At 36.4% G+C, this 13,241-nt stretch overlaps 1 protein-coding gene across 9 annotated transcripts in view; it reads right to left on the minus strand.

Annotated features, from left to right (window-relative positions):
- The window catches only part of LOC117435574 (protein cordon-bleu), a 104,113-nt gene that overhangs the window by 12,609 nt on the left and 78,263 nt on the right, over positions 1-13,241 (minus strand). For 8 of the 9 annotated variants that reach the window (XM_059012784.1, XM_059012788.1, XM_059012785.1 and 5 more), the window contains 2 exons: positions 9,255-9,507; positions 1,131-1,301 (listed from right to left, as the gene is read on the minus strand). In XM_059012784.1, coding sequence (XP_058868767.1) covers positions 1,131-1,301; positions 9,255-9,507 — 424 coding nt within the window. The remainder of the gene's footprint in view (positions 1-1,130; positions 1,302-9,254; positions 9,508-13,241) is intronic. The other variant, XM_059012790.1, reaches the window with a different exon arrangement.

The following is a 13,241-nucleotide window of genomic DNA, read 5'->3' on the forward strand; positions in this document are numbered from 1 at the left end:
TCCAGATGTGGGGGGTTTGAAAGTTTGAAGAGAGGGAAAGAAGTTTTCAGCAGAAAGCAAAGGTCCATCAAAAGGAAGGGATGAAAAGGATGAAGGCTGACAGAAGCTGACAGGAAATAGCGACAGCACTGCACATCAAACGCAGAGGCAAGGTCTTTCAGAGGCGATTGACACGGCGAGGAAAAGGGGCACAACAGTAAACTGGTGGAAAGAAAGAGAGGACATTTTAGGACAGCAAAACACAAGGGTTTGGAAATGTTTGTCCGAAGTGGATGGCAAGCATGAATTCAGAGCCTGACAGTGATCATTCAATGGATCAACAATCATTATGCTGAAACCCCGAAATAACAAAAGTGATAATGCTATATGAAGGTGTTGGTAATTAAAATGTATGCATGTGCAGTAATATGATTTTCAGTGAAATACATATTTAATTAATGTTAAAAGAGCAATTTATTATCTGTTCTTTTTTAATGATATGTAATACTTATGCGCACACACACCAAAAAGGCATTCAAGTTTCTTTACTAAAATGTATCAACTCGAAGTCCCCATTTTTTACTATATTTTTTTTTCAGCATTTCATTTTAATTTTACATCTCAACATATTCAGTTTTTCTTCTACAGATGAACAAACTTTAGCTGTACTAAAACCTTTAAACTCCATATATATATATATATATATATATATATATATATATATATATATATATATATATATATATATATATATATATATATATATATTAACTTAACCTATATGTACACAGGAAAGTATTGTTGTTCTATTAAGCAGGCTATTCTGTTCTACTGCTATGAACACTGTTATTTATCCACGTAGCAGATTGTTAGTTATACAGCAAAAGAGGAGAACACCCAAGATTAGTTGATAAGATATGAATTGTTGGTGATTTTTTTCAAAAGTTTGCAGGAAAGTGAGGAAGCGAATACCCCCTCACCTAGTCAGGAAGATAAACACAGTAACCCTGAATCAAATGAGAGATTGATCATATTAGAAAGGCACAGTGAGACAAGTAAAACTGAAAATGAAAGTGTAATAAAGTGCAGAGCTGAAGATGTAGAAGCTAGTGTACAGCAGATGATGGTTTGAGAAGATTTCCACGACCTACATTGGTGGTCCATCTGGCTTGCAAGTTCAGCATCAGTTGGTTGAAATACTTGTGGATCCATAAAGTCCATGTCTAGACAAGGAGGGTATGGTGGGGGAGGGGGGAGCACTAACTGGGGTGGATCACGCACATTGCCTCTTCGAGGCTTTAGTGGCACTTGACGCCCAGCACCTAGACAGGGGATTAATGTGCTTGTTATTAACTAAGGAAAAAGGCTTGGTTATGAAATCTCAAGCATACATTTATAATCTCACGACTCATCGTACTTTTGTATATCTCCCCAAGTTGACAAATCAAATGCAAATGGCATGGATCTTATCAGTGTTCAGTAATGTAGCTTTGGGTCACCTTGATCACCTACATAAAATAATACACATAAATAAACAGACAAAATGATACAAAGGTCACATCAGCTAGGGCAGAAAAATATAAAAAATAACTAAGGCAATCGAGAAGATATGCTTGTGGGAACAGTAAAGATTTTGAAAAAAAAATTGAAGAATGAGGCTGTACAGTTCCTTTACTGCGGGTCAATACAACAGACAATACTCCTTTTCACACAACCCTATAGGTGGACATGGTAACAGATGTCAGATATTCAGACTAATACAGTCGTGCCTTCATATTTGTAGCACAGGTAGACCAAGGTTGTAGTAAATGCACTTTATCTAAGGGCAATGAGTGAACACAACACACTATATGAGATGGTGGGATCTTAAAGAGTAGGTAGCAGGGTTCTGGAAAATATAGTTATACATCCCCATGTGTATCTACAACTGTTTAAATAACGTACCTGTCATTTTTCTTTTCATTGTTAACATCCTGACAACTTTTTACACTTATAACTTAAGCTATTTAAAAAAAAGTCAGACAGGTAACACAGCAATAATGATCCATAATGTGGTATGGAACAGAAAAGCCAGAGCAGTTGTTTTTATGTTTTTTTTTTTAAAAAATGTTATCGCTCTTCCTGCAGTGATTTAGAGGACAGATCTCAAACCCCAGTGCACTAGAGTGGCCATTTTGAAAAGTGCTTTGAAACAGAGTTTAAAGTTATAAGTGTAAAAAGTTGTCAGGATGTTAACAATGAAAATAAAAATTACAGGTACGTTATTTAAACAGTTGTAGCAACACATGGGGCTGTATAACGCTATATTTTTCGGAACCGCGCTACTTACTCTAAGAATAAAAAAAAACATGAATGGAAATGTTCTACAGCCTTCTTGCAGCAGACACAGAATAAAAGAAACCTCATGTCAGAACTCCAGGAAATGGGTATAACAGATAACACCTGAAATCCTTTGACAGAGTGCTGATAATATACCATGCAGCAGATGATTGACCTGGTTATGTAATGATCAAAAAAGGGTTCTTAAAGAACTGGTGAATAGCTGTGTACTTCTGATCAAAGAATATATTCCTCGTGGTAGAATACAGGATTTATCAATCTACTGGCCTTATCTCAGTTCTAAACAAGATCCTTCATGCAATCAAACCCTAGCTTACACAAGCCAGAGGTTAGGCATGAGGGTTTCAAAAAGGCTGTGGAACTGAGGGGCGGATTGTTATCGTCAGACTGCTGATGGAAAAGAAAAGTAAGCATAACTCTCTGTTATTATAAACAATGCAAAGTGTTTTCCTACTGTGCCAAGATCAGGACTTCACAATGGCTGCAGTGAACTTGAGCCAACTACCACAGAAACGTAGAAAACCAATAGTTTAATATACAGTACAAGGGCAATCTGACTGTCATGCAGTGAGTATTAATGAGTCTTCAGCTCTGTTTATTTATGAAAACAGCAAACCAGACAGGTAAACAAATAATGTGAATCATACATGTGTCATGTGTTGTTATATTTTGTAGTTGTGCCCAAGGAAGCAAATGACAGACTATAGCTTGGGTATAGAATGCAACATGGATCAGGATATGGGTTTGTTTTGGAAGGCTTAAAAGAATGATTAGTCATATCAACAGCTAGTAATAACAGTTATTCAGCAGATAATATTTAAGCTTTATCTAACGAACAGGAGAGAAAATCTTGAAAAGATGTTGCCACAGGGCACATTGTCAGGGTGACAGCTGCAAAGGTGACAGGCAGCTTAAAATGACAAAGTTGCTGAAAAGCAAAATGGGAATTACAGATTGCTCCATGAAACAGAGATAATGTTTTGTTTGTGTTTGAGTGAACACATATGAAATGGAACTATTGATGGTAGTGAGGGTTATCTTTTTCAAATGAATGTATATCAATTTCCAGTGTAGCTATTTGTTCTTTAAGATATGCCCCCCCCCCCCACACACACACTCTAGAAGTGTTTCATAAGATATGAAAAGCAGGTCTAGCTTGTTGAGCTGCTACTCTAACATATTAGCTTACAAAGGAAATGAACAGATTCAACCTCTTGACAAACAGTCTGTAAAGAGAAAAGATTGGGCCACGTAGATAAGGTCTTGACATCTTCAGAATGTGTGCAGGAAATGATGGGGAAAAAAAAAACACTGCTAATTAAATGCTAGCCTTTAAGTAGAGCATTGACTCTATGGGAAATAATCTGAATTGGCCTTTGGTTTAAAAATAAATGTGCTTTATTGAAACCTTTATCTTAGAAACTGATAAGGTAACCCCTTCCACACAGACCCCCTACAGATAAAACAGCTGTGTGGTACTGCTACACAACATGATGGCAAAATGCAAGCTGTACTGTATCCAAACTCTTTGTGGGCTTCTTAGAAGAGGTGGTAATTGCTGCATGGTTATCAACATCCATCATTATGAATTGCTACTTGGTGGCATCAAAAGTTTATTATGTTGAAAGTGTTGATACTATGTCTGTAGTGTTGAGGCTGTAAATTTGCAGCTCCTGATCCTTTACATTCTCTATTATTTATTATTATTATTATTCATTTCTTAGCAGACGCCCTTATCCAGGGTGACTTACAATTGTTACAAGATATCACATTATACATTATTTCACATTATACAGATATCACATTATTTTTACATACAATTACCCATTTATACAGTTGGGTTTTTACTGGAGCAATCTAGGTAAAGTACCTTGCTCAAGGGTACAACAGCAGTGTCCCCCACTGGGGATTGAACCCACAACCCTCCGGTCAAGAGTCCAGAGCCCTAACCACTACTCCACACTGCTGCCCCCAATTTACCCTCCTGACCAAAAGTATTTGGTAACACTTTAGTTTAGGTATCCGTTATAAGTGATTATAGACTATCTATAAACATGTTCTTAATTATGCTGTTATCAATTATAAAATTTAATTAGAAATAATAAGGCTATTATTATACAGTTTTGCCATTGTTTTTTTTTTTTTTTTTTTTGCTATTGTTTATAATCAGTTATAACGTATATAGTCTGTCTACCTCGTCAATTTTATGTAGCCGCTTTGGCAATAGTTATTATACACTTTTGCTATTGCTTTTTTGTTTTTTTTTTAGTTTTTTTGCTATTGTTTATAATCACTTATAACGGACACCAAAACTAGTGTTAGCAAGTTTTTATTGGGTAAATATGTACCCTAAAATTGAGCTGCAGTTGAGCTGCCACAAAACGTAGCTTGCCTGGAAAAGGAAGTTGTTTGTTCAATGCACATGTAACATATTTTGTTACCATCTGTTGTTTAATGCAGGCTAGGACAACCAGTACGAAGCAGACTGCAAAATTATTGAGACAATTTAAACCTTCTTGAGGCAAATGGTGTCCGTATTTAATTTTAGGCACCCTCTGTTATCTGTGATGGCAGACATACATTTTGGGGCAATTTTTTTTTTTTTTATTTCTTATCAGCTAAAAGTGGCCAGTTGATTTTATCACCATGTGTAATACTGATTTAGCTTCATTTGATTATTAAAATATAAAAGGTGTTTATTGCAATTTGGATTACACATGCCAACACGTACTATCGTGTGCTGATTCTGTTAATTGTGTTATTGGAACTGATTATTTACTTAAGACAGGAAATGGTTGTTCAGTACAGGTCCCTGAACACTCCTTATTATTTTAACTTAATATGGATTTAATGTAATGGAAAAATGCCATATCAATTAGGGTGGGTCGGAACTTAAAAAATATAGAAAAAGCAGAATTTGATCTATTTGCATGGCATCGCACCAGGAAAAGGCAATCCAGTCTAGAAACTGAAGCCTGAAATATATGCTTTAGGGTTTTCTGCCATGAAAATATCTGAAAATAAAAGTTACCTTGCAGTCATTTTAGTTCAGAGTTTTGGATTTTAATCTTTGAAACCGCTAGAACATTTCAATGGTCTATTTTTTCACATCTACCAAGGTTTTTCAGCCATCTATGATATTTTTGTTAATTCTGTAAAAACTGAATAGTTGAAGCAAATAGTATTAGTTTTATGAATTAACCTGTAATTATTTGAAAACAATTGTACATTTCACTGTGCATTCAGCTTTTTTACAGTTCAATTTATTAATAAAAGCACAACAAAAGTGTTTTAAACACTGGTGCATACTTGTAATGTATAGTGTATGCCAAGAGTTTTGCTATTTCACCTGGCGTAGTGTGGACCGAGTGTGCACAATACAGGTCATATAACTACAATTAGGCTGCTACTTGTATGTGGTTAATGCAAACAGTCTAGTATTAAAAATTTTCAACCACTAAACTAACTGTAGCACTTTGAATGCAACAATTCCACTCTTCAATCAGAGCCCCATGAAATCTTTGGGCCTCATTCACTAAACGGCGATAAATGACCAGAATTACCGCGTGGCAGGTAGAAGCCACACCGTGCACAAAAACTAACCAGCGGTAGCTCTATTTACTACTCTAATTATATGCACAAATAAACCAAGCTAAATGATTAATTTGCTTGCAAGTTGTCACAACACATGGAATACAACACGCAGTATTCAACACACGGAATTCAACACGCAGAATTCAACACACGGAATTCAGCACGCAGAATTCAACACGCGGGAATTCAACACACGGAATTCAGCACGCAGAATTCAACACAGGGAATTCAACACACGGAATTCAACAAGCGGAATTCAACTCGCAGAATTCAACACACGGAATGTTGCATGAGGTTTACATGCAGTAATATAGTAATAATAATAATAATAATAAAAAACATTGTATTCGACTAAGCATAGACGTAAACAGCTAGCATTTCTCCCTCTGTTACACTGTCTATTATTACAAAGGCAGACACACAGTTGAAGTCAATGCCATTCTCCACAAGCGTCTTAATGATATCCTGATCTTCTACTACTGTTGTGTGGTTAGTGTCAAGATGCAGTGTATCTACTAAGCAAGCAGTAAGTTCCTCTGCATTAGCAGTTGAAAAGGTCTATGGAACTAAAATAATGTACAAAACACAGTTGCCTTGATCATCAGTGTCCTTGTCGCATACAATGCAAACAGACTCAGAATCGTTCATTTTGCCATTTAAATATTCTTTGTGTGCTGCATACACTTTAGGGAGATACTCTCATCTGAGTTTGTCACTGTTAGGCACAGTTCCACAATTCAGGATTTTTTTCATTAAAAAACTTTGTAATATTTCATTGACCAGCCGTTGTATCGTTATGTTCGCTGCACAAAGGCTTCCACTAATTCAAACGTGTTGACATTACGTATTTCTCCACTTTCTGGGCTCTTTTTAACCCTTTGCTGTCATATGTCAGACCTGGACCGACATTGCAATTATTCCTATCCGGTCCAATGTCGGACCCTGTCCGACATCATCAAAAAACGCAAAAAACGGGTTTCTAGTCGTTTTTTCTCCAGAAAAAGCCGAGAAAACCATTCAATGGCTGAGTGGGAGCGACGGGAGCCAAGACAAGCCGGAAAAAAAAAAAAAAAAAAAAAAACGGGCATATCTCATGAATAGTCATACTTGCCCCTCGGATCAGATTGGGGCGGCCATAAGGAAACAAGCTGGCTGTTACTGAATCAGCGCACAGAGAATATCACGGACATTTGCAGAGCTTTTTTGAGATGTTATAGTAATAAAATAATGACTTGGATCGCATTATTGAGGAGTTTGGTGATAAAACGAGTGATCAGGAGATGATTGATCGGTATGTACGACTATTATTATTATTATTATTTATTTCTTAGCGTATGTGAAAGCAATAGCGAACGAAAGGGTGGGGCGGGCTGGAGATGCCTAGTGAGTGCTTTGTTGATATGCAGGGCCTTTTAAACCCGTTTGTCTGTGGAAAAAAATACTTTTAAACAGCGCGTCTAAAATTAACTGTGCGTGTGAAAATAAATTGGACCTGACGCGCCTGACACGCACTGAATAAATGGACTGCAGAGGAAACAATCCTGTGATTGTGACCTGCTTGTTTGGTAATTGTTTATCCTGAACTTAAAGTTTGATTTTCTTGTTTTGTGTGCTGCGCTGTCAAGATGCTTGTCAATAGTACCTTTTCTTAGATGATCCAAAGACACATTACAAGCTGAGCAAAACAGAATCCCACCATCTGCATACAACGTCCCCTTTTCGTATGCTCTTAACGCGATCTTCTGTTGAAATGAATTTAGCTTTTTTTCATTTGTCTCTCTGCATTTTTTATGTTAATCATACACTACAAGCTAATAAATAAACAATATCTAAACAACCATTTTAAACTTCCCGTCTCTGACTCGCATGTTACGTCATTGTACAGTATGAGGAATTCACCAATCATGAAGCCGGTATTTGTTTGACCCCGTTGTCGTAGTAACCAAATGCACATCATCGACACCGGACCGTGTATAACTACTGTAGCGCTGCTTCTACTTGATAAAAGTATGAAATGAACAGGGGAGGTGAAGAGAAATGTAAAATACTGTAAGGAAAATAAAATGCATATTTTTCACGGTAGGCAGTCAAATAAACGATTTCTGTGAAATTCGTGATACCGTGAATTTTCCTCTGCCCTACATGTAAGGCTAGTATGATCTGTGCTCAATCTGTATCTAGTTATTACCTCCTCACACAGCACTAGTAACATCTGCCTGGTCCGAAATACTCTCTCCCTGACCACCTGGTTTCAATAAGCGGTACTTTTTCCACACACTTTTTTCCCATGCACTATGTTACCTGCCACTGGTTAGTGCATACAGCAGGTGTACAAAGCACGCAGTAAAGGGGCTTACTGCGTGCAAAACACAGTACTGCTGTTTAGTGAATGAGGCCCTTTATATCTAAACTTAAAACAGAATTACATTTTTTTTTTTAGTGATTTTGTTTAATTAGTATACATCACTTGATATCATAATGGAAAATACTTACCAAAGCAATGTACATGTATATTGAATAATTCAAGATTAGATACACACCACAGTTACATTGCACCTGCTGTTTTTGTAATAAACTTAAACTCAAAATCAGTGGGAATGCACTTACAATACTGCAATCACTTCTGGTCCCTGCATAAAAGAAAGTAAATTGTGGCTTTGGACAGACTCCAGCAAACAGTCTAATTCAAGGGCAAACCTAAAGTAACACCAGTCAACAAAGTTAATCCTAGCTAATGTGAGCCGGTAGGAGAGACTATTTTACAGAGATAATGAGGGCCGTATGGAATGGGCTACCAAGCCATGCTGTTGCTGCTGTCATTGGGATCCTTGATGAACCAACTAGATGAAGTTCTGGGATCAATATACTGTACAAATATGTATAACACTAGGAACCAGACAATAATTAATGAGCTGAATGGCCTCCTCTTGTTCAAAACTTGTACTATGTTCTTTTGTAAACTTTCTAGGACAAGAAGGGTACTTAATATTGTATACTGCAGCCCATCTGTAAGTCTCACTTGCTTCTGTGTGCAAGATTCTATTCTGGTGGTGTTCAAAACAGAAAGTTGCCAGACATAGCATATGTTCACATATCAATTAAATCCATCACTAACTTGCACCTAAAAATAACTTATATGACGTACAATGTTGTTTTTTTGTGTGCTTCCATCATTATTTCAAGCTCTATGCCTGAAGGCCTCCTCATTCTTTCACTGAAAGGATACAGAACTAGTATTATGCAATTACAATATGCCAATAATTGACATAAAGGTGTCTGTACATTATAACAGGAGAATATAAAAAAATAAAAAATATGTAGGTGAATACCCCATCACTTACCCATGGTGCTACGCCTGTTGTTTTCTGTTTCCTCGACTTTGCAATTCCTCATTGATTCTGTTTGCTCTGCAGTATTATTCATCACAGGCTCTGCTTCTTCCATTTTGTTATTGATTTCTGGTTCTGCTTCTTCCATTTGGTTATTGATTACAGGAGCCTTTTCCTCCATTTTAGTACTCAGAACAGGCGTGCATGGTGGCGGTGGAGCACGTCGTTTCTTCTGCTGGTTAGCATTTGGTGAGCCAGGTGTGACCTGTGCCAAAAGATATGTTTTATATTTTATATATGTTTTATTTTGTTCCTTTTGGTACACAATGGTCTTGGGTTCACGTGGGTTCAATCCCAGGTAGGGGACACTGCTGGTGTACCCTTGAGCAAGGTACTTTCTCCAGTAAAAACCCAACTGTATAAATGGGTAACTGTATGTAAAAATAATGTGATATCTTGTAACAATTGTAAGTCATCCTGGATAAGGGCGTCTGCTAATAAATAAATAATTATATATATATATATATATATATATATATATATATATATATATATATATATATATATATATGTGTTGTGGTTGCTAAATGCAGCAAGGCATATGTGCTTTATACTGCCACATTTTCTATATAGTTTCTTATCTCCTATTAAATAGTCTGGATCTCAGTCATTTACACATTTTAACTGGGAAGTGGCATGTACAGTACACTTGCACAGAATGCATACTAACTGCATATAACAAAATGCTTTTTAGAGATTACTGTCCCGATAAGTCTGATAACATATTACTCATATTTTGCAAAATAACAAAATACATATAATTCCAGCTTCTAATATTTTAGTAATAATTCCAGCACAATCATACTGTACTGTATGTTACCTCTACCTATACAGATATTACCACCAACTTATCCAATTTACCAACACCTCTTGAAAACTACAAACCACTAAAGGCAAAGATGTTGTTTTTTGCTGGTCATTTTTGTTGAACCCATTGGAACAAACTGTGATTACAACAAAAATGTAATTCATACATGTGCTCCTGGGGTCCTGGGGTCCAGGGGCAAATATTTGTGTAAGATAACATAATAACAACATAGGTATATATATATATTATTATTATTATTATTATTTATTTCTTAGCAGACGCCCTTATCCAGGGCGACTTACAATCGCAAGCAAATACAAATACATTCAAGTGTTACAATATAAGTCATACAATAAGAACAAGAAATACAATAATTCTCAAGTGTGACAAATCACAATTCAATAATACAGCAGATAATAGTGAAAGTTACATCAGGATATGATTAAATAGTGATAGTTACATCAGGATATGATTAAGTACAAAATACTACAGATTAAACACTTGGCAGATTACAATATTCTGAGGTACAGGATTAAATGCAGTAAAATAGGGGGCAGATAAGAGCAAAATAAAGCATATTTAAATGAAGGGTGATATATATATATATATATATATATATATATATATATATATATATATATATATATATATTCAGTAGTTCGGGACAAACACCAATCACAAAATGTTTTAGTACAAATATTTATTGTAGAGAATGCGGAGTATGCGATTTAACAGAAAAGTATGCTGTATATACACATTCATTTGGCATCAAACCTAACTTGGTTTGAGGGTTCGCTGCCTGGCCAACTGGACGAGGCTGAGACCCCCATTTGATAAAACATAAAAACTGTTATTAAGAAAGGTGGAGATGGGGAGGTGGTGGGTTACGATGAAATCAAAACGCAACTGAGAGATAAGTGAAGAGGGTATTTATAGTGCTAACAATTTAAATTAGCTAATGTGTAAATTGAATGATTCAATTTGGTGATGCAGAGATTGGTGTCTGACCCTCCTCCCGAACTTTAATTATAAATTTCATTAAACGGCGCTGGAGCCTTTCTAAAAGTGGGGGGGCCAAGGGGTGAGGGTGTAGCACTAAGCCAAAAAAAGATACATTTAGTTATATATATATATATACAAAATACAATATAAGATACAATTGTATATAAGATACAATTACTGCCTCCATCTCATTTACATTTGTTTTATTACTGATGCTATTCTAATGTTGGAATGTATTTTCTATTGTTTTGGCCAGGTTACAGTATTTGCCCTGTTCAGATTATTTTATTAATGTTATTAGTGTAGAATTTATACAGCAAAAATTATTTGTTGGTACTCTGTTTTGTACTGCGCAGCTAATGCTACTGTAACTTTAACTGGAAGACCTTACGCACTGTGATGTGGCTGCTGAACTGGGGTGAATTTGGTGGTGTCTTGGGATGAGGGGGAGAGATCGTTACCACAGGGTAGTTTGAGCAAGTTTTCATTTAGCTTTTTTTTCTAATGCTGTAACTAAAAGCAACAAACTTGTGCCAAGTGAAATAAAGAATACTGAACTGAGAAATCTTGTTTGGACATTGTTTATACACTTGGGGCCCTATTTAGCAAATATGTGTGCAGCCGCTTCCGCTCGGGCAAAAATGACAGCGTCAGCGAATCGCTGGGATAGCGCACGAAAACGTGATTTAGAAGTCGGGTCTCGTGTAGGCTAATGCATATCAAATAGCGAATCATGCGCACAGCCAATCAAAGCACAGTGAGGTGAGTAAGGTTACAACCAATAAGGATTCAACATTCCCTTTAACAGCCCCTGTACATCTGTGATAGCAAACTGAGGGCATTTTGAAACCCAATAAAAGAAGACAGGAAACAAAAGCGCAAAAAAATAAAAAATCTCCAGCAGCCCAAGTGAGGAGGATGACCAAGCCCCTCAAGCAAGGCTACACATTTTTTTAGCAGCCTGGAGGTGGAGAGTGAATACTTACGAAATAAAAAAAAAGTCATCTATAGGTCTTGTCTGACCTGCCTGGCACTTGCAGCATCTGCAACATCCACCACTGGGGCTTCAAGTTCAGCATTTGCTTCCCTCAAACCCTGTAATCTTTCCTCTGTAAGTTCAACATCACATCCATTCGGGAGAGCTATATTATATGTAAAACACAACCAGCCCGGATGATATTGCTAACCTTCTGAAGAGTGTACTGTAGTATTCCCCCAGAGACATTCAAACATAGGAATGTTTGCTCAAAGCTACACAGGTTGAAGCGTAAACACCCCAGTCCATCTACAAATCCAACTGGAACCATCGTCAGAGGCAACCGCTAAAAACGGCTGCCTATAATATTAAACAAACGGCTTTATAACGTATTATTCCATTTCTTTATTTTATTTATCTGTATAGCTTTATATTGAAGTTTTAACATGTTCACTGAGTTTAAGAATTTAATGTTAAAATAGAAGTTCTGTTTCTGTGCTCATCGTCATATATATGTTCTGTTTCTGTGCTCATCTTCAAAGTTGTATTGGCTGTGGGCAATAAAGTGAATAAAAATGGCTGTTGGCTGATTTTATTTTAATAGTTTTATTTTAAAAGTTTGTGTGCAGTAGTTCAAAATAACATTGCAGTTAAAATTGAAGGCTCTTTTTTAATGCCTACCTCATTACCACTAAAGATTGTACAGTATTTATCGAGATTACTCATGACTTCAAGGTAATGTTGCATTTTACCCCCTGAAAATACATTTTAACATTGTTAAAATTAGAGGGTAAGTTACCCCCAAGACCCAAACTGACTTCACAACGGCACACAAACTGGCAGTTCATGAAAATGAGGACTGGATTTAAAAATGTTACGGATGAAAACCAGGAAAATGCTGCCACAAGAAAAAGACGAGTGATATACATTTACTAAAACTTTTAGTAAAAGCGTAACAGGAAGAAAATGGAGAAAACAGGAACATTCATCAAATACCAGTACAGCAATCGACAACATTACGGTATACTGGGAAGCAAAGACGCGAAACAAATATGAAAGTCTAATTTACTACGGTAACCAAACAGACTTCACAAAAACAAAACAAAGTTTAGTGGCAAAAACAAAAGCATTACAAAAAACAAGGGAAGGGAAA

Source organism: Acipenser ruthenus, chromosome 3 (genome assembly GCF_902713425.1).
Source record: "Acipenser ruthenus chromosome 3, fAciRut3.2 maternal haplotype, whole genome shotgun sequence".
In the NCBI taxonomy this organism is placed as follows: domain Eukaryota; kingdom Metazoa; phylum Chordata; class Actinopteri; order Acipenseriformes; family Acipenseridae; genus Acipenser; species Acipenser ruthenus.